The sequence below is a fragment of the Fringilla coelebs genome (assembly GCF_963513975.1).
Source record: "Fringilla coelebs genome assembly, chromosome: 5".
Taxonomy (NCBI): Eukaryota; Metazoa; Chordata; class Aves; order Passeriformes; family Fringillidae; genus Fringilla; species Fringilla coelebs.
The window spans coordinates 8,981,856-9,005,336 of record NC_140033.1 but is presented as its reverse complement, the minus strand read 5'-3'; the positions used below and the strand labels follow the sequence as shown (position 1 = coordinate 9,005,336).

Sequence of the window (23,481 nt, the reverse complement as noted above, 5' to 3'; positions counted from 1 at the left end):
TTCAGCATGTTTCAAATGAGGAAGGAGCTGTAGAAAACTGTCTGACCTTTCTACCCTCCCTATACAGCCCCTCCAAGTTTCAGTCTACCTAGACCAGTGCCTGCAGTTTGAACTGATCTGCTGTAGTCATGCAAAAGGGGGATTTTGACTTCTTCCAGACAGAAATACCAAGGAATACCATTTATTTTTGTAAGGCTTTAGATAATTTTTGCAAAATTCAGGGTGAGCCTCAAGTCATGTCCCAGATGTGCACATCCTTTGAGTTAGTGCTATGCAAAAGCTATATGAGGATTTTGCCCCCTGTCTAGATAGAAGTACATTCATCTTCATATCCCTGTGCATACCTTCTTTTGGACTGAAATTTACCCATTGCTAGTCTGGAAAATGATTCTTTAATGTCACAGATAGTCTTCACTGTGTAACTTCTACTGTCAGCAGTTTAATAAGAAGTTTTATAAACTTTAAGAAAGTGGAAAATATTGTAAAGGAGTAGCATGCTGACACATGAATGTAAACAGAGATACATATATTGACTTACTAAATAAAGAGGCAACAATTAAATTCCACAGTAATGTTGATTTTTGGATGGGAGGAGCCATTTACATAAACAGCATAGAACTCTGAATAACTCCCCAAGGTCATGAGATACAAAGATGTTGAAATCTATGCAAAAAGCATCTATTTGATAAATTGTTTCTATTCAGCTTTTAAGTAAGATTGTGTTCTGAAAGAAAATAATTTGTGGAGAGTAAAAAACTGTAAACTTTCCTTTCAAAGTAGTAAGGAAGTTGAATGAATGAAGAATATAGGCAAAACCAAGCCCTGAATGTCACAATTGCTCTCAATGGTAAAAGGGTTCACAAATAAAATCTATCCTTGGTTAAAAGGTGTATTCACTAAAGTTAAGATTTTCAGACACATACGTAGTTTGACTTCATTTCTTTTGAAGTCAATATCTAAAACTTCCCAGAAAGTACAGTAACTTTAAAATCTTGAGCCTCATATGTGCTTACTAGCTAATTTCTAAGAAATAGAGTCCTAAAGTTCTTAATTTGTGAAAAGCCACTGTCTTTAAGATCATAATAACACATAATTGGGAGCATTAAGGCACCTAAATTGATTTTTAAAAATGAAATGTTAAATAATTGTTAAAATCTAAAAGGAATTGTAAAAGAAAAAAAAAATCAGTGAGACATAGCATAAAACACTTTGAGGATTCTTGATAACCAAAGCTTTTGAAAATCCCAAATGGTCATTTTCCTAAACAAACAGTTGTTGGGACAATGCTGCCTCCTTCTCTGAAGGTTTGTTGTTTTGGTTTTTTTCCCAACAGTCCCAGTACAATTCCTTCAGTCTAACACATTCAGTGATATTTTCTCCTGTGATTAAATTCCTTGGAAACCATGCTGCTTCTCATTTTCCTCCCGCACTGGAACACTCGTGAGTGGTGCCCAGGGATTTCTTGGTCTCTACATTTCATGCATTAGCCCCCTCAAATGGAGACTGTTTAGTTAGCAGCACATAGATGGGATTGGCTGCACAGTGTCTTACATTACTAGGAACCACTTGTATCATGTTCCCAGCTGGCATTTACTTTGGAGTAGGGTAGCAATAACCAACTTTAATGAACAACTGTTAAAAAAATAATGAAAAATGTTTGCAGGTGGATGGAACAAGGAATGTGTACTGGAAAAATATTGGAACAATTTAATAATGATGAACTGTTTATTTTCGTTTTGCTTTAGTGTGGCTTTTTTTTTTTTTTCAAATACTATTGATTTTTTTAGGAGAGAGGGGAAACTGAAGATCCTCTTTACACTGGTAAGAATTTGTTTCAGCTGAAATACAGAATAGGCCTCCTGGGTACTAATGGCTATTAAAGACCTGAAGTTACTTTTTTGCAAATTAACATTCATGTTTTGCCCAAATTCCTGCATTTCACTTACCTGAAATTTACTTTTCTAGTTAAGATGTCAAAAACATTGTCCTTCCACACTTTGCAAAATATCTGTTTAGTGTTTCTGATGAAGAAGAGAGATAATGTTTCCTTCCTCTCAGTAACCATCTAAATCATTCTTCTCAGCCTTTTTTTCACTTTCCTGATAGTTACTTTCAATTACTAACTATAACATTGCATTTTAATGAATGCTGGGGAATTCTTTTACATAGCTGCCCTCTTAAATCTTAGATAAACAATGTTCACTTAACGAGGACAAATATTTTGTCACATGAAGGGCCAGGAGCAGCTGAGTTCCAGCTCAGGAGCAGCTGAGTTACAGCTCAGGAGTAGGTGAGTTAGTTCCAGCTCAGCCCAGGACAAGAGAAGCAGCAATATCCACGTCCCTGCTGTGACACCTTTGTGGTTAAGATGCTCCTCTGGCCTTCATGCCCTCACTCTGCTTCCCTCCTGTGCTCCCTGCTGTGGAGAGCAGCTGGACCAAAGCTCTCCATGCAGGCATTGCTTGGCCAGTTCATCCCCTGTTTCTCAACTGTTTTGGGGGTGGAAATTATTTAGCCTTGGATCATCATTTTACCATAAAAAACAAGGGTTTTCTGGCAAAGAGGAGGTTTTTTTAGGCAAAGAACCAGGAGGAAATTTGGCATACATCCTCTGCAATACACACTCTGCAGTAAATGCAACAGCATAACCAGGAAGGCAGTGTGGCTGTGGGGCAAGTATAAGGAGGCAGAGAAAGAAGGCTGCTCACATTCAGGATGCATGAATGCTAATTTCAGCTTCACCCTGTGTTTTGTGTGACTGAAACAGAAATTTTTCCTTGCCTTTGAATGCTTGATTTGCACCATTTTCTATTGTGTTATTACACCCAGTGGCTCTATCTGAGGCCTGATTGAAAACAAATGATCATGCTCAGTCTATTATTTATTAGAAGAAAATATACATGGAGTGAGAATTATCGTGACAGGAAGTGGGCTCAAGAAAGCAAAGATGTTTTAAAGAGATGAAATCTAAGCCAGGGGAAGTAAGATAATCATATTTGTGATGGACTGAGTGAAAAAAAAATAAAAGAAATGTGAAAAGCTAGATGCTGTTGACTTTGTGCAGTTGCATAGCAGTTATACCATGTAATACTGGCTTGTCATCATTCTCTTCTTTCTTGTATATTAAAGTAAATAGTAAAGCTATTCACTTGAGAGTAGCTCTGTCACAAATTCAAGTTGCTCCAGGCACCAATTTATACACTGGCCTTTTACACACACTTTGTTTCTTTCTGTTTGTACAGGGTACAAGTTGGAGCAAGATGTGGATGTCTTTCCTGTTTTTCCTGTTAAAAAGCATGTGTCCCCAGGTTAGCTCATCACCTGGGATCATTATGGGCTTTTAAGATCAGGAAATGAGGCACACTTAGGACTAAATTTTTGTTGCTGTCTATTTTGAATAGCTTAATTTTTAAATGCAAAGTAAATAGAATAAGGGCAGACAGTAAGCAAGGCCCTAGGCTAACAATATGGACAAAGGCCTGAATAAACCAATGTATCTCATTATGTGTCATTTCCTGAAGACTTCTGAGATATGAGAATCTCCAATTTTCTCAAACTATTGTTGGATTTGAAGTTGTAATAAATTGCCAGAAAGTTACATGTAAAGATGTTAAAGATAAGGTGGCTACACCTGTGCAGAACTGTAGGGAAAGAAGAATCTGTTTCCTCCTAATTAAGTCTCATAAAACATCCTTTTGCCTCTTTGTGAAGGTGAAGTAATAACAATAAACATATTTAATTTAATTAGATAAGTTAAATCAATTAGATAAATTAAATCAATTGCATTAGTTCAATTAGATTGACACAATCCAGTTGCTCCATATTTACATATTCCATGAAATGAAGTATTACCAATTCAGAAACACTTAATTTATTTCTTTTTGATCTGGCCAGGAATTTTACTTTGTTTACTGTCAGGCAGATCTCTTCAGCTGAAACATCACCTTAGGGCCCAGACCAGTGGCTGTTCATTGATCTCCAGCTTCCATGCAAGGTAAAGCTGAGTGACAGACATTCCTTGGCAGAAAAACTGATGTAAGGAATTATTTATTCCTGCTCTCACTCAGCTCTCAGCTGTGCTTTTGTGACCACCAGTCTGTAAACTGGGTGACCAAAATGTCTCCACCAAGACGTGAGAAGGAAAAACACTTGGCAGAATCAAGGTCCCACACGGGTATAAAGCAGCTCTTGTGACACCTGAATTTTGGTTTACACCTCAGGACATTTGGGTCAACTGTATTAAAAGTAAACCAGAATTGCTTTAACCTGGAAATAAATTGCATAAAACAAATCCCTATTGTAGGTGCTGCAAGGAGGAAAAAAAAAAGCAGAAAACTGGCAAATTATTTACAGTGAATGCACATCTCATTGAACTTGTTCTGTGGCACCTACCTACTAAAAGTGAAGCTGTCAGCAGTTTGGGATCATAAGGGCTTTTCCCTCGCCCATTTTCAAAATGGGATTCTTCCATTCTAAAAATGTTGTCCTGTGAAATAAAAAAAAAATTAAAATTAAAATTTAAAAAAATTAAAAAAGAAGGCAAAAGCAACATTATTTGATTAAGGAAAACTAAGAAATAATTTGAACTGTGTTTAAGAAGAGTGCAGTGCATGTGAGTCCTAGTGGGGTTTGTGGCTTCAGGGAAGTCAAAATGCACTGGGTGAGGATCTGGTAAAAGTGCCCATCTCCTAATTAGTATGTGCTAAATGCTGGTCAGAGGCAAAAATACACAGAAACAGCTTGTGTCTCTTCTGTTGCACTTCACATATAATTTATTTTCATATTAATTTTCATGGGTGTATTGAATTCTTTTTGCTTTCACCGAGAATACATCTGAGTAACAGTAACTGAAGAAGCAGGAATTTGAAACTTTTATCTGAAAAAAAGATAAAATCTATTTTTTACTGATTATTATTTTCTTAAATGTGCCACCACTGTACATAACACGATGCTAAATTCTGCTTTTCCTAGTCTGAGTATGTCCTCAAATTCAATTTCAATTTCAATTGCATCAGGAAAGCTATTATTATTATTATTATTATTATTATTATTATTATTATTATTATTATTATTATTATTATTATTATTACCACTACTACTACTACTACTAGTAGTAGTAGTAGTAGTAGTAGTACTACTACTACTACTACTACTACTACTACTACTACTACTACTACTACTACTATTACTACTGCCACTACTCCTCGATGGATGACTCCTTGAGATGACACTTTTAAAATATACAGGCTGAGGGCAAATCATAGGGGAATACAAACCAAGATTAAAAAGGGCCTCAGTCAACACCAAGTCAAATGAGGTAAATAAATCCAAAGCAATGGGCTTTTCAGTACATTTAATTAATTTTAACTGGGGGACCAAGTCTGCCAATCAATTTGAACAGTATGTTTATCTTACATTTTGCACTGAGGATAAAACCAGAAGAATAGATGCTTTGTGCACAGAAGTCTTCAACATCCTCAGAAGACTTGTGAAGACCTCAGCAAAACCTGGGATTTCCATTTCCCAGCTGCCTTGTGGTTAATTTGCAGACACCTAATTAAGTCAAGGAGTCCCAAAGAGAAGAGACCAACCTCCACCTTGGAAGCAGCATCCTCCTTGGCTCCCTGCCTTCCCTATATTGCTCATCCATACTGAACCCAGGCATGGGCCAGGCTAGTGACCAAACACACTTCCAAATGGTGGCATTTTAAACCCACTGTGTCCATGATTCTGTGAGCCACAGGCTACAGATTTTATTACAGGCTTGTTCAATTGTATCACACAAGCACATACCTGTGCGTATTTATTACATGTTTTAGAAAAGAACCTGAGATGGATTTCACATTTCCTTCCATTCACTGAACAAAAAGATGGAGGGAGAATGAACTGTTAGGAGGATAGCCATCCATGGCTTACTGCACTGTAAGATGAAAAGGTTGGACACAGCTGAGTGAAGTTTGATCCCAGAATTCAAGCTCAATCTCCTAAGGCATGTTCTTGTACCTGTAGCCTGCCTGATTATGTTTATCCAGTCTTCCTGTGTCTGCAGTATCTGACACAGTATTAACATTTCTCTCTCTCCTGTTGTCTTTCTTTCTGGTTCTTAATAAATAATCCAGACACATTGCTTGCTTCTCTCCAGTTTTCTGGCTTTGCTCCTTCTAACCAGAGATGAATAAATAAGCAAACAGAAAAGCATTTCTGGAATTCTACTGTAGGGTCCAAATCCAGACCTTGCACAATAAATGAAAGTAGTAAATTGATGAGAATGCTAAACCTCAACTGCAATAATAGAAGATGGCACTAATGCTACAAGCTATTATTGAAAAATGTTATTATCAATCTACATTTTCTTGGCATTTCTCCTTAGAAGATGGTAATTGCTCAACCTGAATACCAATTAATATCTGATAAGGCTACAGAGTCAGTGGCATGACAGTTAAAGCAGAATATATTCCCAAAATAATCCCATGTGTCATATAAAACAAATAGGAAACAGATGTGGAAAGTGATTTGGTGTAGGAAGGATCTGATTTTTGACTGTATTCTTCTGGTTTATGTCACTGTAACTCTACTGATATTGGTGTGTAGAAGGCAAGAACAAGTGGAGACCCAGGTCAACCTAAATCAGAGATGATCTACCCTTCTCTTTGTGTTTGTGGAATAAAACATTTGAAATAAGAGGCCTGAAGGGGAAATCCCACAGTGTTTTCACATTTCAGTTAAAAAGCAATGAACAGACACGTACTGTAAGTTTCCAAATTTATGGGTGAGTAATGATGGCAATAAATACATCGCTGTTAAATGCCAAATAAATGTACCATGGTTAGTCTGAGGCCCCAAGCAGGTCTGATAAACATGCTGTAGGAAGCCTAACCTGTCACAAACAGGGCAGCTTGCCCAAACAGCTTTTTGGGTGCTGAAATCAATCCACCTCTACCTACAAACCAACAGAACACAAAGGCAGCAGAGGAATAAACTCTTTTCTACATACCACCTGCCATTTTAAAAGTCTAGGAAGCAATATGACTTGTGATAGGTATTTGATCACACTAGCCACTTATCTGATTTGTGACAGGTATACTTGATCACACTGGTCACACTTCCACCCAAATTTCATCAGTCTGCCTGGAAATAGCAAAGAACAAGGCTCTGCTCAGAGATTTAGGGGGTCTTTGGACTATGTGAGTGTGTTCAACAGTGTACTCTTTTGAACAGTACAGAAAAGAGCTGTCAGATGGAAAGAATGCACACTGTTCTCAGAAAAATTTTGATTAGTTAGCAATTTTGCTGCTTCTTGGGTTTTGCAGTTAATACAAAGAATGGTACTGCAGTGAGTCAGCAAATGCCTGAGCCATAGACAGCAAAACCCCCTCTGTATTAAACAAATGCTCAATTTTGCAAAGTTTTATGATGGCTATTACAGAATCAAGGACAGGAATTCATGACAAAGTAAGATTGGCAGGTGGGAGAAAAATTTCAAGAAATGCAACAAGAAGAAAGAAAAAAATTTCAAAGAAAGGCCTTTGTAAGTCAGCAATTAGCCCAATTTATTGTCTGAACCCTTTCATTAGTTGCATTGGCATCCCAAAAGGATATTGCAATGTACTTCAAACCTTTTTTTACAGATCCTTGTAGTTAAAACCTTGCTGTGGCATGTTTTATGGGTTATTAAACACTAAGTTTATATCTCATTGATGCTTCTTTATAATCCATAGTAAAACCACTGAAAATGAGATTGTTTAGGTCTTGAAATTCCACAAACCCATAAAGACAACAACTGACTGCTGGGTCATGGTATGACATGAATTGTTTCACCTAGTAAATGCCTTGCATGGAAGGAGATAATGCTTCTGGCTCCTTAAAACATATGTTTTCCTGTGGCAGACAGTGTGATAGATGGCAAGATTTAGCCAAGAAGAACTACAGTTCAGTCAGGGAAACGAAGGAAAAAATTGTTGTGATTCCCAACGATCTGCCACTTCCAGGCTCCAGAGACTCACTTCCAAACAGCTGAAATACTGAAACAATGTGTCATATCATGACACTGAGTGGTGACAAGACCTTGCTATCTGACTAGGCATTTCCCATCTTGTTATTGAATAGCTTCAGTCAGCCACCGAGCCAATAAAATATTTTATATATATATATATATATATACTATATATACTATATATACATAAACATAAAAACTCTATACCTATTTATACATATACATATATTTATACCTAGTATGATAACCTCTTAAACATTTTTTTTTTATGTCTGCCTATACCTAGCCCATCCAGTACTGTCTGGAAAACTTAAATTAACTGTTATTGGTAAATATAGATTTTATTTCCCAATTTAGTAATACTGCCTTGCAGGTGAACATGTGGCCAGTGATCACAGTACAGCTCAGCCATCCCAGGAAGTTTCAGTTCCAGGTCCTCCATCCTAAGTCTGGACAGTGGTGACTGCTGAATTTCAGGGGGATTTTTTTCCTGCACCTTTTCTGGCAATTCTCACAGAAATCACCCCAGAATTGCAGAGTCTAATGCAGCAAAACCACAGCTGGTCAATAATGGATAAACATGGTGAAAGCAAATGATCTGAAGAGGCTTTGCTGATGGACTGTGTACAGCTACTATGGAGGAAGTACTGGTTTAAATTACTAGGCATGGAATGACAGCAGCAAAGCTCCCCAGCCGTTCCAGTGCCATGGAATGAACTCATACCCTTACTCTTATAACCCCAAACATAAATAGAAAGGAGAACATCTCCAGGGTACCTTTCAGGGACTAACTGATTTCCACAAGAAGCTGCTGAACAAAGAATGGTCCAGAAACATGCAATGTGCCAAGAGCCTTAGGAACTATCACAATCTTTGTTTAACAAAATAAAGTAGAGGCGGTCATAGCTGTGAGAATTTTTGATGTTGACATTCCCCTTGCTATCTATGTAGACTCTGTTGTGCTATGATAAAGTATTTTATAAAACCAGCTGATCAAGGAAAAAAGAAAAAAAGACAAACCCCAAAAGTAACACCCCGACCCAAAACCCCAGAAAAAAATAGCTCCAAATGATTTCCAGAGTGCCTGGAGCATAACAATGCATCCATTGTGCATTGGAGGACTTTAAAGCCAGTGGCAATGTCTCTTAACTGAGTAAGAAGTTGCTGGCATGGAAATATTTTGTTCTCTGCATTGTTCAGTATTGGAAAGTTCAAAAGGCAAAGCTCCACTTCCCACTCAAGGGAAAAACTTTCAGACTTGTTAAGGTTTGGATTTCTCCTCTCTACATAGAGGATTAGTTGAGGTGGCTGAATTTGCTGCCCTGGTCAAGCAGAAGGCTACGGGTCCCTCTGAAGGAGGAGTCAGGGCAGCTCAGAACTGCAGCTCCCAAGGGCAAGATCTCGTCATTGACCACAGAGGAACCTTCATACGAAGTTAGGTCTGAGCAAAGAATGTTTCTGAAATGAACACTGCAGAGGCGGCTGATTAGAGACACCTTAGAGACTTCTACAAAACAGAAATTTGATGATTTTGCTCTTTGGGGCTTTTTTCCCCCTCTTTTTTTCTTTTTTTTTCTCCTGCCTTCCAATTTATTAATACCAGTGAATTTTTGATTCACCTCTTGCCCATACAACTTTCTGTGCACACATTAAATAACTACATCAAGGCTATTTCAGAGAGCCTTTTGAGCAAATTTCACTCTGTGAGAAGTGATTTATTTATGAATTATGTTACTTTTCAAGAATAATTTTAAGTGAAACAACAGTGCAGGATATGGCTATGTTGTTATTGTTATTATATTTCCTATTTCACACTTAATCTATTGAGTCATGAAAACTGTTAAATATGAGGACTTTGGTTTCGGGTTTGGGAATCATGCTGTTACAGAACTTTTAATGAGAAACTTTTATTAAATTCATCCCCATGGAATGCTTTATTTTTAAAAAAGTGCAAGTGCAAATAAATATAATGTGAGAAATTATGCAAAAAATACAAATATTAAAACGAATGTAAATGTTGAGGCAAGTGGTAACCATTAGGGAAATAGGTGAAAAGTGATTGAAATAATAATGCAACTGCTTTAAATCATTAATTATTAGAAGAAAAAAAAAAAGAAAAAAGAAAAAAAGAAAAAAGAAAAGAAGTGCACACAGTGAGCTTCTGACTTTTAGTCTTAAGGCTCCATGTGCTACAGGGTTTTACCTGCAACATCTGGAGGACACCGGGCTCTGCAACACCTTTATTACATTTTGTTTTTCCAACTTGAGGCTTAGTGGAATTGAATTATGAAAATCAGTTTTAAAATCCTATGGGAAATCACTCTCAGTGACAGATTGTTAGTAAAATGGTGTTCCCAAAGAAAGGACTCCAGCTTCTGTAGGACCTGGAACTGAAACTTTCTGGGATGGCTGTGCTGTACTCTGCTAAAGGGCAGAGAGAAGGAGCTTTGCTGAGGAGTATTTACCTGCAAAACTGATCATGAGCTATGAAGATCTGCCCACCTCTTCGTGCCTCCCACAGGCCATTTGCTCAGTTTCCTGATCACTCCAAGACCTTTCAAACAGTCTCTGCATTAATCTGTGTCCTCTTCTTCAGACACAAGAGATAGTCTTTCCTCTAGACTTGCAGTTATTCACTGGCATTTTGGTGCCTGAAAATCTTACTTTTGAAATCAAAACAAAAGAGCTGTTGTGATGATGACCAGCTCCATGTTTCATTTCTGTAGATTAATGAAAGAAAAACAGGTTTCTGCTTCTTCTTTTATCCCTATACATCACTTCTACTGGAAAGTTTTCCTAGCTTCTGATCTTCAGAAGATACCTTAAAATGCAGTAGACAGTTCTGGAAAGCACAAGTTTTGAAAACCTGACTCCCTAGACTGAATTTGGACAACTCACCCTCTCCATAACTGCCTTTCAGTCAATTATCAAGCACCCCACACTACTTTGCTTTCTTCTGAAATTAAATCTGTCAATATTTACTCATTTACCATACACCTTTGCAAAAAGGGGAATGTTTTCTATCTATCAATCTATCTATCTATCTATCTATCTATCTATCTATCTATCTATCTATCTAATTATAATCCAATGAATTTAATGAAAGGGAAAACAGCCAACTGGGCTGTTCAGGAACAGCTGGTTCAATCTATTCATTATTCCTAGCTCATGATCAGTAAGTGCTTCTGCTTCCGATTGGGAGAGAAACCAAGTGTCAATGTCAAATGGTGAAGACTCGTTCACACCTGAGCATACCAGTCTGCATACTAATATTGGTATTTAGATGAATAATAGCCACTTTTAAATCACTGTGCAACATATGTAAATAAAAGGGAGGGCAGGCACAGTCAAAGCGAGCAGCTGTTCAAAAAAGATACGTGTGTTTGTGAACTTGCTTTTGCAATATTTCACAAACTAAATTCACCAGACTTACCTGACTTTCATGCAACAGCTTTTTGGGTTTGGCCTTGTTTTCCCCACTGATGTCATTTATCTATTTGCACCAACTTTAAATTCCTGCCTATTTTGGATAATGTGTTCTAATTCTACAGCAAATAACTGAGCAGAAATGAGTTTCATTGTAGTGTCATTATACTATTTATTGCTTTAGAAATTCCTGCAAGTATAGAGTGATTAGCAAAAAAGAAAACAACTGAAAACAAACCAAACACACAGTTAACATGAATGACACGTTAACCTTGACTGATTAGTAAAGACACCAAAAATGTCATCCCAATGGCATACCAGACACTAGATACCATCAAGGATATTGAATAATTCTCAGAGGACACTGAGAATTAGAATGCCTTTGTATTGCAACTTTCTGGGTTGTCAAGTATAATACATCACCTAAGATGACTGTCTGGCTCATATAGGATGACCTCTGGAAATATAACCACCATACAATGACTGTCTGTTCTAGTCAAGTTGTTAAGTGGTCTGCATATGTAAGAAATAAGACATACAAACCTAAAACCAGTACACGTAATTGAACTACATAACCTAAAAGTATCCATTCTTTAAGTGTTCTTATTCTTAGCCCTAGCATATTTTCCATTAAAAACATTTGGAACAGATTCTAATTGCTTTAGCAGATTCTACTATTATGTTAAATAAATTATTGGCCATACTCTATTACATGATTGTACAAGTTTTCTATGGTTATTTTTAGCATTCAAGACCACTTCTTTCCCCCTTTGTCTTCTGGATTTCCTGTATGTTATTAGACTGTGGTGAGGTCAGGCATCAGAGGAAATAACAGCAGTGCTGACTCCTAGACCCAATGTTTTATGAATTACTGAGCATCAGTGATGTAATGGCAATAAATCTAACCCAGCCTCAGTTCTTGTGTCCTGCTGTAAATAAATGAAGTTAGCAAAGGTGTTATTTTATTCAAGAGGCTTCCTGATGAGAATAAAAATGTTTCCCCCAGGGGATTGTTTGTGAAATTGCTTCTGTAATCAGGGTGCTGTTTAACAAGAGACGGGTTCTCCAGTTTTCCTGGGGAACTTTCTGAGTCAAGGATATCTTATTTACAACACAAAAACAACTGCAAATTAGGGAAGCAGCATACAGAAAGGACTTAGTCAAGTGGTGTTAACATATAAGCATATGGCCAAGATTTTCTAATTTCCCAAGTGATTTTGCACAGTCACAAGTTGGGCACCCAATTTAAAACTTGCTCAAGGGCTCTGATTTTCAGCAAATACTTTCTTGGGCAATTTAAAATTCTGATACTTGGAGCTGTTAGTCACTTCTGAACACGAAGGCATATGTCTGCACTGTGTTTTATCCTATCTGCCTTTTAATTCCCAGGAAGTCTCTAATATGAACACATGACCTAAATTAAAGGCTTCAAAAATCTGACTGTAAATGAGTGACAGAATAAGGACCAAGGCTAGAAGAATGCAATTAATTCTTTCTCCCTAAAATAAGACCTTATGAGCATACTTTCAGAGAATTTGTGCCAGTAACAAAGGAGCAGAGAAGTACATCACAGCAACTACTGCAACAACTATTAAGCTTTGTTTTTGTCTCAAAGATACTGCAATAGATTTGCAGTATTTCATGCAGAGGAGCCCATGAAGTGTCAGATCTAGACCAGAGTTTGACACATATTCAGATTTTAGGAAGATATAAGCAAAGTCTGAAATACAGAAGCTGAAATTCTGACCCTTTGGGCAATTTTTCCTTTTCCTGAGGCAAAGCTTAGATCTGAAATCTCTGCAATAAGCATTTCTCTTTCCTCTTTGTTCCCTCCACGTGCTTTCAGTGTTACAGCACCCAGACTTTCTGCAGCCTCATTTCATCTTTCTTCATTAGCAAGTAATAATATCGTCAAATTTTAATAACTGGTGTTGCATTAGAGAACAATGCATTTGAAAAGGTAACTTCTATTGTGCACATGGAGACATAACTAACAGTAGACATAATTATAACCTCTCTCTGTGACAAGTTGCAATTATTCCTCATGGCACTGTGTCTAAGAGCAATGCATTTCTCATACTGGTTGGGGGGGTTTATTAAAAAAGTGAAGTGTGTTTGATATTCTTTTCCCAGTGCAACAAAAACTTCGTTGAAACGGTAGCAGATGGATTTAAGCAGTTTTGAATCAGGGTGACTGAAAAAAGTACATTAAAATTCACTTTATTCACTACCTTTCCTGCTTTTCTAGCACCCAGGAGTCACCATAATGGGAGAGAGTCAGTGACACTGGCAAGAATATTTGATACACTCAGCTGGTATGTCTGTGTATGTATGTTCATAAATAGGACTGCACAGTGTCAGCAGGGCTAATCAGCATCCAACCAGGTAAACCAATTACTGATATTTGCATATCAGAAGAAGAAACGCAGCCTTTCATTTAACCGAATTTTGGCTGCAAATCCTAGCTCATTATATTGTATGGTGTAGTGTAGTACAGTATAGTTTAGTATGGTACAGCATAATACAGATTGATTTTGTTGGTTAAAACAAACTGACCAACACATCAACCGGGGTTTTTTTGTTTGGTTTTTGTTTTTGTTTGTTTTGGTTTTTTGGTTTTTTTTGGTTTTTTTTTTTTTTTTTTTTTTTTTTTTTCTTACAAAGAAAGCTGGAATTCTGATTACTTCATTTTCCCCCCTCCACCACCAGATCACAGACACAGCGAGGAGTGGTCGTGGTCATGAACTGAGTTATGCACGATCTGTGCTCTGCAAAGGGCTAAGCACCATCACACTAAACACCACAGACTGGTGCCATTCCAGATGTGCTGTCATCCCCAAGACTTTCATGTGTGTCTTCTCTGGCCCTGCTCTCAGAGCTTCAGCATGGAGCCCACTGAAGTCACAGGAAGATTCCCTTCAAATTCGGGAACACCATATCCCTTGCCATGTTTACATGTTAACTCGAGGTCACAGCAAATCCTTCCAAATGAATATGAATTAAAACAGTTGTTCTCCATCACCATCAATTTAAAAGGTTTGAACTGATGAATATATGATTCCTAAACCTGCATCTGTACCACTACCCTTCTGCTTTTTGTCATCATTAATGTAATGGGAATAAACACTGAGGAGAAAAATCATATGTGTTCTTAATCCATACCAATTATTTGCTTTACAATACAAGTTTCATTTGCATTGATTCAGATAAATGGTAAATGTTTAACTGCATTTAGCCGCTCACTATTGAAATGCATAATTACACACAAACACATATATCCACAAACAAAAATAATAAGTCCTGAAATATTAATAGTCTCACCTGCTGTGCTAAATTACGCTTTTAATTTGTTATTTATGAGCAAAGGCACCTTTAGACAATGATCTGGGTTCTCTCCTCAGCCACGCTTGTGCAACCCCAGTGAAAGCCAACAGAACTAAAGAACAAAGTCAGCTTTGGAGATTACCAAGAAGAACAACTATCAGAATGATCCATATGTTTTCTGCATATCCACAACATAGGTGTAACCTTTGAATGATTTGGCTTCCTCTTGTCTTAGTTTTACAACAAGACTGTTTCCTCGCTTTTACTTAGCCCTGGATCTGGAAATTTTAAACCTAACTGGTAGGCAAAAAAAACATGCCTTGGTATTTATTTAATAAAATCTTCTCAGACTATCTGCAAGATAATGGTGCTCAGCCTTCTATCACCTTGGATGTAAACATTTCAACAGGAGAAGGTGTTTGTGCTGTTTGAGGCACGTTCTGAACTCTGCTAAGCTTATCTTCTCTTTAGAGACAAAACCTTGTTTACCTCAGATCTGAACACTGATTACAGGCCCCTGAGAAACACGAGACAGCTTTTGAAACTTTGTCAACCATAATTGGTTCCTGAAATGTAAGTCCCTTGAAGGGGAAGAGCTCAGAGATATGGCCTTGTAGGAAAAGTGACCAAAACCCTGGAAGGTGCTGGAGATCCCTAGTAAGACAATCTCACAGGGCCAGAAAGGTCCACTGGGGCCACCCTGTCCATTTAGAGATGCACAGAAAGCATGTGGGAATGAAGTGCATTTTTCCCCTTTCCCCTCCTTTTGTATGAAGGCATTAAAATTAACACAAATGGAATCTGAAATAAAATAGCCCAGCTGTCTTCCTGTTTCAGGAGGTGTTAGCAGTAGCAGAGAATTTAAATCACCAGATTGGCATTTTATTCTCATATCAATAACCAAGCATCTTCTTCCCCAAAAGCCATTCAGTCCAGGGCACTGTCCTCTCATGTTTCAGTGTTTCTATTCAGCTAAAATAGACGAGAACAACTTGTGCACTTTATGCAAAGCTGTGTTCATGGTTTCCTTCTGTATCTTTTCACAGAAAGCAATTCTAGAAACACTAGTGCAGTACATATTTAATAGATCAGATTCAATATCTTAAAGTCGTTTTTTGTTTTTGTTTTTTTTTTTAATGAATTATGTCAATGCCTGGTAACAGTCAGAAAAAGCAAATTTCACATACAGAGTTTTTAGGAATGAAATAAAGAACAAGCCAGCAGTGTCTTTATGCCTCTTTAAATGCATGGCACTCCTGCATTTTCAGTACTGCATGAAGTTACAGTCCTCTTACTCAGAAAACATACCCATTGAAAGAAACAAGAAGAAAAGAAGAGTATTCTCAGTTTCTTTTCCAAAAAGAGAAACTGGCAGGCAGAAGGTTTAAAATAAAATAAAAGGATGTTCCTCCCATGTTGCAATTTGTAGGGCTTGGGATGCTGTGGATACTTATAAGATATATGAGCTCAAGAAATGCCAGTACTAATTTATCAAAACCAAGTCATTGAAAAGCATTAAACACAGAGATTCCACCCCTGGTTCAGGAAATCCCTGAACAAGCAGGGCTGGAGCCTGGGAGACGATATCACTAAGCACTGCTGCCTGCTCGCCGCTCATTCTCCTCCGCTGACACTCATTATGGGACCCGGTGAGAACCAAGGTCCTGGGCTAAATGAGCCTTTGGTCTGAACAGATTGGACTGTTCTTATGAAATGAGGCAGAGAGAAATTAGGTAATTTAGCCAGGAAATCTATGCCAAAGCAAAAAGCTAATGTTCTAGTTCCTGAGCCTTGCCCAGCGCCATGAACAAAAGTACACAGTCCTGCCTCAAACCCCAGTCAAGCGAATGGAGACTGAGCTTACTCAGCACATGCAAAGCTGTGCACAACGTGCCAAGTAAAATTGGTAAGGAGATCACTTGTGATGGGGAGAGGGCATCAGCTTTTGTGCACAGTTAGCCTTTAGTCTCCCAGTGATTCCCAAGCAATATCTCTGTTGGGTTCCCCATGCGTGGACAAATTGCCATTTGTAAATTGCCACTTGTTTTGTATTCACCAGAGTTTTACAAAAACTAGCAGCGGAAGCAAAAAATCCCTCTCAAAGATTTCCTGCTCTAAAGCAACTTAATTAACCAAACCATCATATAAACAAATATTTAAAATAATTAAGTCATTTAGCTTAGAATAAAGATCAGAATACAACAATATTTCATAGAGACAAATTTGGGGTTTATTTCAGACTTCTATGATTCATATACAGCCAGTGGAGATTCATGTGACAATATTATTCTAAATGTTACCATCACTTCCAATGCTTATTAAAATAATCTAATCTATTGAAACATATTGTAGGGAAGAAGAGCTGATATGTAATTATCTCTTTCCCTAAACTATCCTTTGATTTGGTTTCAGGGTTCAAGGATCCACCCAGTTTTTGTGTTAATAGCCAGCACTGATGTCACTGGGAGACACAGAACGGAAGATAGAGGTGGAGGGTGAATTTGAAGATAAATTTAATAAAAACATTAGAAACCACTGGATAAGAAAAGCAAACAAACATCCAACAAGTCCACCTCTGGTTTCATAACTTCCTTACTTCTTGATGTATCATAATATCCTTCCTTTCCCCTTTTTAATCATGCAAACTAACAGCTGTCTTTTTAAACATTTTTAGACTCAACTTCAAGTGCCTCACTCGATACCATATGTCACACATTTCCTCTCTTTTTTTTCTGTGAAATGGCTTCAGATAGAATGTTTTAACCTTATTTTCCTGCTGTCTGGATTTTGTCTGTTGGTATTCAGAAGCCTCTTTCTATCTCAAATGTCATTCATTTTAAGTCGTCTCATCAAATTTTGGTCACAGGTTTTAAATTCTGTAGTGTTAATCTTCTTAACCAATATAAGAAGTTAAAAACTCATTTTCACAAATTGCACTATGATGAGGATACTCACTTACAGAGCAGCTAAAGCAAAGATTACTGGTAGAAAATTAATAACTGCAAGTTGCAAACAGAAAACGAAGGAACAGTAACAGGATGCGAAACAGACCAGGCTCGCTTACAATGGCCATATGCTTTCTTCTTTCTGCTGCATTCCCACCTTTACTACCTTACCACCACATTAGTTTTCAGCTATTTATACAATATTCAGCATGAGGATTTGATCAACTGTCTTTGGTGAAAATGTCTACGGAAGAACTCCAAAGACTTCTATTTTAAAATTTACATGTCAAGAGCGTGAACCTTAAAAACTAAGTTTGACAGAATATCTAAGTCCATGTTGTTTTCAGGTGGCTGCTGTGGATTTTTTTAAGATGGACAATAATTTGTCTCAAGTCTTGTACAATTAAATTGCAACTGAAATTTCATACTGCTTCCTGAGTTCCCACCTTGGATTCAATATGTTTAATTTTATTCTTTCTAGTTCAGAGAAATATAAATCAATATTCAGGAACTTTTCTGAAATGCACTGATTCTGAGTGCTGCCTCATTTTATTTTATTGCTTCTATTTCATTTACATCTCAGGTGCTATGGTAGATGAGAAGGATAAGCACTGTTTCTGAAGATGCAGAATTCTCTACATTGCCTAAGGATAAGGCTGGAGGACTATATGAACTGAGCATGCTACAGGTGAATTAAATCAGGTAAAATGACTTCTACCCTCTGAAATAAACTGTAATCTAAGTCTGTAGGGAATAAATTGCCTTAACATCAGGAAAGAGCAAAATCTGGAACACCTTCAATCCTCCAATATACTTCCCTGCTGCCATCTATTCATCTTTCTCACTGTCTTTTTCCCTCCATTTCATGACCTGTGTTCTCTGGCACCTTAAGCAACCCCAAATCCCTCTCCTTTTGCTGCTCAGTGTCCTGCCTATGGAGAGCCTATAAAACTCAAAACTAAGGTGTTCTTTTGAAGGATCTCAGTGCTGAAAATTGTCAGTATCAGTTCTACTTCACATACATGAGCAATCTCCCTGAAAATGTTGAAATAATTTACTCAAGTTCCTTCTGAATGAGCTCTTGAGACTGCTTTATATAAAAGTACCTTACTGGACACAACTGCAGAGGTAACTAATGCTCTAATTTGATATTGGCACATAAAGCCTAATGCTAGCTCTACAGAAAACAAAAAGTAGTCAGTGATGACAGTGCATCAGAGATTCAGCTTCAAAAGTAACTTTAAAAGCAAATATGCAGTTTTCATATTCATGGTTTCCAATTGTTCACCAAAATATCTTGAAAAAAATATTGCAATCTCTTATTAATGAAATAATCTGATATTTTAGCTATTACAATTAAATTCAGTTTCATTCATTCACTTATGCAATGAGAGTGGTAGTTATTTGTGCTTTTTGTTAGATCTCATCTCACCTCTTACCACATGGCTACTACATTTAAAATCCTCCTTACATTAAGCACAAATCTTCAAATCCAACCTTTTTTTCCCCTCTGTTCAACAAACTGGCTTCTACACAACATCATTACTGCTTTTTAGGTGAAAACTTTGGGTGCAGTTGCAGCTGCTGTTGCAGTTTATCACACCCTTTTTTTTGGAAATTTACTTTAGTCTTGTGAGCCTAGAGGAGACCAAGTGATTTAGATGCAGCAGTGCCAGAAGAGAAAAAAGCAGGTAGGGAAGCTTGGCCGACTCACCACAGTTATTTAACTACTGCTCCAGTTTAAATCTTACAGAAATTGAGATCATAGTTAGCCCCAAAGTATATTGCTTTTATCTCTTTGGGAAGTTTTAGAAGGGTTAATTCTGGATTTTTTTCTGACCATACTGCTTACTACTCAGGCAAACAAAAAAGAAAGAACTTCTAGGTATATGTTTAAAAAACATCCATCTTCTTTTAGGGAACTTTTCCACCAAAGAAATAATCCTGCACTGGGATTTGATTCCTCTTATTCAAACGGGTCATGTGGCAGTGGTCATTGCTCCATATAAGTAAGATGCCAGGCTTTTTGTAAGCAACTGAAACCTTCAGCTTTCTTTATGTTCTTGTATTATCTGTTTTAAAGTATTTCCTTATTTATTATCATAAATACCCCATGAAATGCACTGACTGTAAAAATAATATCTAAGTCACTAAATGTTATCTAAACTACTTGCTAAAATATCAGCTAAAAGAAAACACATTTTTAAGGGATTCTGTATCATCTTTTTTGCAAAAAAAAAGTAGCAGATATTTTCCTTTATTTTCTTTTAGCCCTCTCTTGAAGACTTTTATTTTGTGATTCTGATATGTGACTGTTTTTATAACGTCAGGAAAGTACCTTGAGTTAAAAAATTTATTGTGCTATAATCTTTGTACAGCAAGATTTAGCATTTCTGCATTAACCATCCTTTACACTGTAGTCTTACTATCTCCCTTCGAGGTAATCCTTTTTACAGAGGGTCATGGCTTTTCACTGTCTGTATGAAAACACATTTGCACAAAGAAATAAAAGCCAAATCCACAAACCTACAAATGACAAGCAGAAAGGGCTTGTATTCCAGCTTGCTTCCCTGCAAAATCCTTTGAAAGGCTAAACAGCCTTTTCAGGGCAAGCACTAATCTGCAGACTTGTATCCCTATGTTTGAATGTAATGAGATTCCAGTAAACACATGCACTCTGTGTCACAGTGAGCTCAGTTTAAGAGCAGCTTATTTTCAGCTACTTTCAGGCAGCTAAGACCAGATCTGAAATGCTACTTTAACTGAAATGAGAATGCCTGTGCAGGGATTTGCACTGAATTTGTGAGACATTCACAAGTTTCCTTATGGACAAGGCTAAAGTCATGCAGAGAGCTCTTTCACAGTCAAAGCTTCCACTTCCTTGTCCAAACTCTCATTTTTTTAGTTTCCTTTCTTGACTGAGGTAAAACAAAGTCAACTTTACCTATTAATTTTCTGTTTATCCCCACCAGTCTTCAAGAGAATACCTAAATCTTGTACTTGAGACTGAATCAATGACTATTATATTATACCTGTTGGAAGAATGTGGCCTTTTTCTATGTTAAATAGAAGCAATTTCCTTTCCAGGCCAGGCTGAATGGGAATCTGAACAACTTGGTCCAATGGAAGGTGCCATGGCATGGGGGGTGGAACAAGATGATATTTAAGGACCCTTCCAACCCAAACCATTTTATGATAAATGATGCCAAATCCTTCCATATTCCAAATTCAGTATAAATTTCACAGATTTTTAGTTTAGGAATCAACATTAATGGTCTAGACTATACTCTACAGACTTCAAGGGATTTGTTCTTCAGTAAGTACTCCAGAAAAAGACCCTTGGTACAACAACAGTAAGTTGATGAAGACTTACATTTTCATTACTCCCACACCTAAATAATGAAATGAGATCCCTGTTTCTTATAACAAAAGATTATGAAATGCTTAAACAGAAAGATTTGTTAAAACAGAAAAAAATAAATTGTTATTCTGAGTAAATGAAGTTAAGAACCTCAACCAGCTATAATTAAATTAAATATGCCACCATGACTATTGTTGATATATCACCTTCATGACCATTGATGCTTAGCCAAACAAAAAATGAAACTTGGATCAAGTAAAGGGGAAAAAACCCAGTGCTATTTCTCTGCAGTTTTCTGCTGTCTGACACATGGTTTGTACTGTAGGTGCACAAATATCCCTTATGAAACCCTTTGCAAGCTTGTAAATAAACACTGGCTGCACAGAGTAATGCTTATTTATACAAATGGCAAATGCTTTCAGGTTTTATGTTGGTTCCAAATTTCAAACAAGCTGGAAGTATAGATGAAATGATCAGAGTCACTGCTTTGAAAAAGTAATCAATGCCATTTGTTTTTCTGATTACACTACTGGTTCGGAATTAAAGAAAAACAAAACAACAAAACAAAAAAAAACACCCTCAAACCTCAGGGAAAAAGAACTCACTGGAAGATGATAATCATCCTCTCTTACACTGTTTGTTTTCTAATTCCCCTCCTCTCTTATACAGTTTGTTTTCTAATACTCTTTCAAAAACTGTCTCCAAATTTGGAACAGGCTGAATCAATCATATTTAGAGGTAAAAATCTGTATTATCTGAGAAGCTACAGCACAGAGAACTGACCAATTCTATGAGAATCTGCGTATTAAGACCTTCTTTTCACTCCTACATATCATAACTTTGTGTAGTTTTGGCCCATAACTGTGCAGAGGGGCATCTAAAGATTATCTGGGAGACAAATAGTTCACCACCTGTAGTTCCCTTCTCTGGGGACTCTTTTTGTCCTGGGGACACAAGACCATTTTCACATGACAATGACTGAAGCTTCAACTTTTAAGAAATCTAAATTGCAGAGAGCAAAACCAATTAAGGCCAAACAACTTGCCCTGGGCAGAGCCTGAGAACTGGAGAAGAGCCCCTAACACTTTTGTCATCCTGAACCAAAATGTGCAGCAGTTTTCCATATCACCGATAAGAAGATGCCTTCTTCTTAATTATCTTATGTTAATTATCTCACTGGCATAAAAAACCCAAAAAATATCAGAACATGAAAAAAATCCCCATATTTCTATCACGAATTCTTCATGTTTCCTTTCCTGCTGCTAATACTTTATGAGCTGTTGTGAATAAAGTTCTCTGTAGCACAACACATACTTCTTTTATTATTTTTTTTCTGTTTCATCAGAAGACATAATTAGGCAAAACATTTAAAGAGTAAACTTAAGGTATGTTAATAATGTCACTGCCTGGACCAAAGCCAATGTTTCAGGAAGACAGCAGAGATCTGAACTTTGCATCTTCTTGCTTACTTATGAAAAGGTCTCAGATGAAGGATCTGTTTATCTAGTGGATTGTTTCTCTTTAAACAAAGAATAAAAACCAGAATGTACTTCTTTATTTGTATTTGTCACTGCCAGTTTACATAATACTAAGAAATTATTTTTTAAGTCAAAATCTGTCACTGATGTGGTCCATGTCATATTTCAACTTTAAGAGGTGACAAAAAATGTTTATATCCACATCAAGCTGCTTGCTCAACTTTTCTGGTGTGGTTTATATTAAATACAGAAGAAGGCAGCAACTTAGTAATCCCTGAAAGCATCCTCGTGATGAGTCAGACTGAGCTGTTAGCAAAACTCCAGTCATTTGGTACCAGGTTTTAACTCCATGTAGCAGCAGAGGTGTGAAAAAGACCAAGTGAATTTTAATACTTCTCTAATCAGAATGCTGCTACTTGAGCTTTGCACTTATGCAGCACATGGAACATCACTGTGATAATTTTGACATTCCATTTCTCTTCATCAGTCTTCTCACTGTGCTTTTTAGCATGCATCAGCTTTATTCTACATGTAAGAACAACCAAAATTGTTTTATGCTTAATAGCAAATGGATACATCTTCAAGTCCTCTGACCAATAATATTATACATTTATATGCCTGATATTCTGCACATATAATAATTACTACAAGGCTGATATTTCATTTACTTAATTAATTTCACAGTGAAGGCAAGTTTGAAGCCACGTTACTGAAGGATTCCTCCAAGGTAACCACTTAACAGCTAAGTAACCTTTAATTACTTGCCATAATGATACACATCTAAGACAGATTTTGTTATGCTGTGACATCTGAGCACTTTAACCTAAAGGTAGTTATTAGCACTCCCATGCAAGATTCATTATGGATCATATTTCATTAATGGAGAGTATTGTGTTCTCATCTGATTATGTACTTGCAAACATTTATTAATATATCTCTCTGAGTGTGACCATG

At 37.0% G+C, this 23,481-nt stretch overlaps 1 protein-coding gene across 1 annotated transcript in view; it reads right to left on the bottom strand.

Moving 5' to 3' along the window:
- SEMA3A (semaphorin 3A) overlaps positions 1-23,481 on the bottom strand; it is a gene marked incomplete at its 3' end in the record, with an annotated part of 161,107 nt that overhangs the window by 58,400 nt on the left and 79,226 nt on the right. Inside the window, exon 5 of the mRNA XM_084206288.1 lies at positions 4,393-4,486. Coding sequence (XP_084062414.1) covers positions 4,393-4,486 — 94 coding nt within the window. The remainder of the gene's footprint in view (positions 1-4,392; positions 4,487-23,481) is intronic.